Here is a 4,293-nt window from a genome sequence, read left to right on the forward strand (position 1 = left end):
ACATCTTTGGAGGGCCATTATTCTGTCTATCACAAATGCCCTCACCATGTTCTTCTCCTGTAGGAGCACTCGTTTGTCTCCCTTCCACCCTGTAAGATCCATGAAAACAGTATCCACATCTGTAGACCCACTGCAGTATTGGGCACACGGCAGTGGTGTGCTGGTAAATGCTTAACAACAGGTTCTCCAAAAGATAAATAAAAAGGCCTTGATTTACAGCACTCACAATTTCTGTGGTTTAAATACTTTCATCCTGGTCAATTTCAAGCTATTGACTTCATTGAATGTGGAGTTGGGATAAAATACACAACCACATACCATCTAACAGATAAAATAAATAACCCCAAGAGCATACACAATAGTAAAATGAAGTAAAATAATTAGGGCGTAATGAGTTTTGAGTTCTACTTTTTTTAATCTAATAATAATTAGGGCATAATGAGTTTTGAGTTCTACTTTTTTTAATCTAATTTATTTAATTATAACTATATAAATGTATATAAATCAATTTTAAATAAAGGATCTGTTTAACAAACAGCTTAAAAACTTCTTGAAAATTTAACAACCAGCTCTGACAACTGGCTCCAGCACACCACTGCATGGCACGTATATAATAAATATTTGTTGGATGTATGGGATGGATGAATGAGTTAATATATCTAATGATAGTATATTAAAATGAACTCATCTGTTAATCATCTGATTATTTTCCTTTTCCGAAACATGAGTGCTGAATTTTAAAAAAATTAATGTTTATTCTAATTTGAAGATAGGATGTAATAAATTTGAGCAGTACATTTACTTTGTTCACAGAGTATGACAAACACATTTTAAAGCAAGAAGACTTTGGTCTTAATTGTTATTTTCTATTTCCTTTAATTCTTTGGCTATTGCCAACTTTGATGGAAATTATGCTGATTTAGGAGATATTCAAGATACACACGAAATCTAAGTTAGGTTAAATATGAAATAAGCATTATAACTACGCTATTATCTTGATTTAGGAATTGTTCTACATTCATAAGATATAAATAATAATGTATAAATTACTACTGTATTATTGTCAAGTATTAAGATGCTAATCTTTGAAATTTAAAATTGAAAAACCTCCTGAAAACTTTTATTTGTAACCTTAATGATAAATAAAACAATTTTTAAAAAATATTGAAGGGATACATTCTATATTAGAGTGCTTAAGATATTTCACTTGGCTCTTTCCACAATTTTTTTTAGCAAAACCACTCAAGTACTATGTTCTACAACTTTTCTGTCTACCTTACAGCTCCTCATCAGATCCAAACCACAATGAATTTTACACAATTGAGTCTTTTAGACATCATCCACAATTTTAAAATTGAATTCCAAGGCAAAAACAAAAACAAAAAAAAAAGGAAAAGTTCCAAAAGCGAGATGACACACAACATTGAGAAAATCAGAGATAAAATATTTTCCAAGAAAGTTTCACCACAAAGTTGAATACACACAAATGGGGTAACTGCAGATAAAATATTTGGTTAGAAAGCTTTTAAAAAGGCATTCTAAAGTCAACGAGGCTTTTCCTAGTTTCTAATAAAATAAAATATTGGCAGGTGGTTAATATTTTTCAGTGATGGGTGGGGAATATATGTCTAAACTTGTGTGGGTCAAGGCTGCTAAATGCAGACATTGTGGAAAAAATGTAAACAAGCAGAAGGAAAAGGGTTTTATAAAAAGGGCACAGATTCTGTGGAATTACTTTTGTTATATTAATAAGAAATATGACACAAGTGGAATAAATATATGTATACCCGTTATTATAAATAAAACAATCTGATTTTCCTGAGCCAGATTAGTTGACCAAGGTAGGATTTTTTTTTTCATTAACTTACATGAAACTAAGTAAATAAATACATCTAGTCTATACTATCCTGGTTTGAAAGCATAAAATCTATGTAGACATTTTTGGAACCACAGTTATCAACTTTGATTGGGATCAGCATTCAGAGCCTCAGGCAATGAAGATTATTTCCGACAACCATAACACAAGAACTGGCCTTCCCAGGCAGTGCTAATTTCAGGATTTACTTACACACTTCCCGTGGTAGAGCTGCTATCAGTGAGAAAAGACCCATTAGTCCTTTCCATCTGGGCCAGTCTGAAAAACGAAAATGAGGAGGTTAGATAACGTGACCTCGCAGGACACAGCTAATAGGAAGGAAGCACAGCCTCAGACATTCTTAAATTGTCAAAATGCTGACAAAACATAGAAAGGTCCATATATTCTAACAAGCCTGCAAAATCAAAACATCTAACGTTGAATTACACCTCTGCCTCCACTGCCTTAAAGCCTGTAGGCCTTTATGTTACCTGTTGCACAGACTCCTAATTAACTGACCTCACAGCGCTGCTCCCCTTACCCCTGCAGTCAGTCTTCTACCCTGAAGCAAGGCTTACATCCTCACACAAACCTAATTATGCTTCTCTCATGTTTAAAGACTCTCTGTGACTTCCCTTTACCTAAGGACAGGATCCAACTCCTTAGCAATGGGGACCGCCATTGTCAGGCCTCAGTTTCTGTCCCTTCACTCCCTCACTGCTTTACCCTTTCCCTTCCTGCAGTCCAGTAAACAAGCCATGTTCTTCCCCAGCTCAATGGCTTTTGAGCATGCTTTTCCATCAGCCCAAGTCCGCTATTCTCCAGAAATTCTACTTGGCTTAGACCCAGTTCAAATGTTACTATTTCTAGGATCCTTGAACTAACCTTTTTAGGCATAGTCCATTATTAAGACCACAGATGCCTAGTACATACTACTTTTCTGAAAGTTTGTGCACACCATCAAGACCAGCCTGTATTTATGTTCAAGAACTCTAAAATAAACCTCTGAAATAAAGTATTAGCATAAATTCAATTACATATTGTAATTCATATGTGCACCATCTCCTGAGAATACTTTTCAATCCCTACTTGCATTCACTGGGTTACATTATCTAAATCCTGCTTGTACTGTGTCTGGATTCTCATGAGCTGGATAATCACATCCCATTGAGATTTACTCTTCATAGAAAATACAGCAGGTGTTTGGTAAAGTGCAAATTACAAAGGAAAAGATGAGCGCCCAGATTCCCAATATAATGAAATCATGACTCCTGCAAAACATCCCCTAAATCAAGGTATGTTAATGGTATCGGATTAATACAGAAAGATATATTGTGGGTGGCAGATGCAGCAGAGGGGTCCTATCAAAGCCTCTTACCGTGTGGCATATTGTTCTATTCTTGAGTGGGTGTCATCATGAAACAGCTGAGGAGACTGTGAGGGGCTATAAAGGAAAAAACAGAGCAGCAGTTTTATGTCCAAATATTGATAGATGTTACCTCTAGGAATGTTAGCTTAGTTAAATAGTACATTTGCCATGCAAACAAACCACTAGGATCGTTATCCAGGATGCATAAGTGTTACTTCGGAACAAGAGTTTAGTAATCACCCTCACGCTAACACGACTGCTCAGAACATCCGTCTTCTGCATATGGGGCTGTGAATACTCACTCATAGTGCTCTGGCCACATACTGATGAGTGTGATAGGACTGCAAAGAGGGGAGAGGGAAACAAAAGTCACAGAACAAACACTTCAGAGCAATTTCAGACAAAAGCAATGGGGGGGATAGGGGAACGTTCTCAATTGTCTTCCACTCATACATTTGATTGCCCTGAGATCCTCCATAGGGAAATCAAAATAACAGAAGTCACAGTTTATTCTAGAGAAGGGGCCTTGCTGCAGATATTACAGGATATTTGATACAGGACAGCAAACACATCTTTAAACAGTCTTATTGGGGGAAAAAAACAACAACAACACAGAATCCTCTAAAATAGCTCAAAATTATAGATTATTATTTTTTTTTTGTCTTTTGTCTTTTTCCGTGTCCGGCAATGGATCGCAACCCTCAGTGTTGCCCCCGTACCGGACCGGGGACCGGCAACGGGATTGCAACCCTCGGTGTTGCCCCCGCGCCTCGCTCAGCCAGTGAGCGGGAACCAGTCCGTATGTGGGATCCGAACCCTTGGGCAGGAGCACCGCTGCGCTTCCCAAGCGGCGCACTATCCAGAGTGCCACCGGGCCGGCCCAGAATTATAGAATATTTTTAAAGATAATGTTCTATAATATACTGAGGAAAGATGCAATCCTATTTTTGTTTTGCCTGCAGAAGAAATTTGGTCAGGCAGGTGATGTGAAATACCAAAGACTACATTATATATTGGTGGCAAATTTGCAATAGAATTAGATTTTTCTGATTTTCACCCAATTTTAAAT

General features: G+C 37.0%; 1 protein-coding gene across 1 annotated transcript in view; it reads right to left on the bottom strand.

Annotated features, from left to right (window-relative positions):
• Positions 1 to 4,293, bottom strand: part of LOC103588160 (utrophin-like) — a gene marked incomplete at its 5' end in the record, with an annotated part of 69,893 nt that overhangs the window by 23,122 nt on the left and 42,478 nt on the right. The window contains 3 exons of the mRNA XM_008569780.1: positions 2,069 to 2,134; positions 3,234 to 3,299; positions 3,527 to 3,565. Of these exons, the coding sequence (XP_008568002.1) occupies positions 2,069 to 2,134; positions 3,234 to 3,299; positions 3,527 to 3,565 (171 nt within the window). The remainder of the gene's footprint in view (positions 1 to 2,068; positions 2,135 to 3,233; positions 3,300 to 3,526; positions 3,566 to 4,293) is intronic.

The sequence above is a fragment of the Galeopterus variegatus genome, unplaced genomic scaffold (assembly GCF_000696425.1).
Source record: "Galeopterus variegatus unplaced genomic scaffold, G_variegatus-3.0.2 Scaffold528, whole genome shotgun sequence".
NCBI lineage: Eukaryota > Metazoa > Chordata > Mammalia > Dermoptera > Cynocephalidae > Galeopterus > Galeopterus variegatus.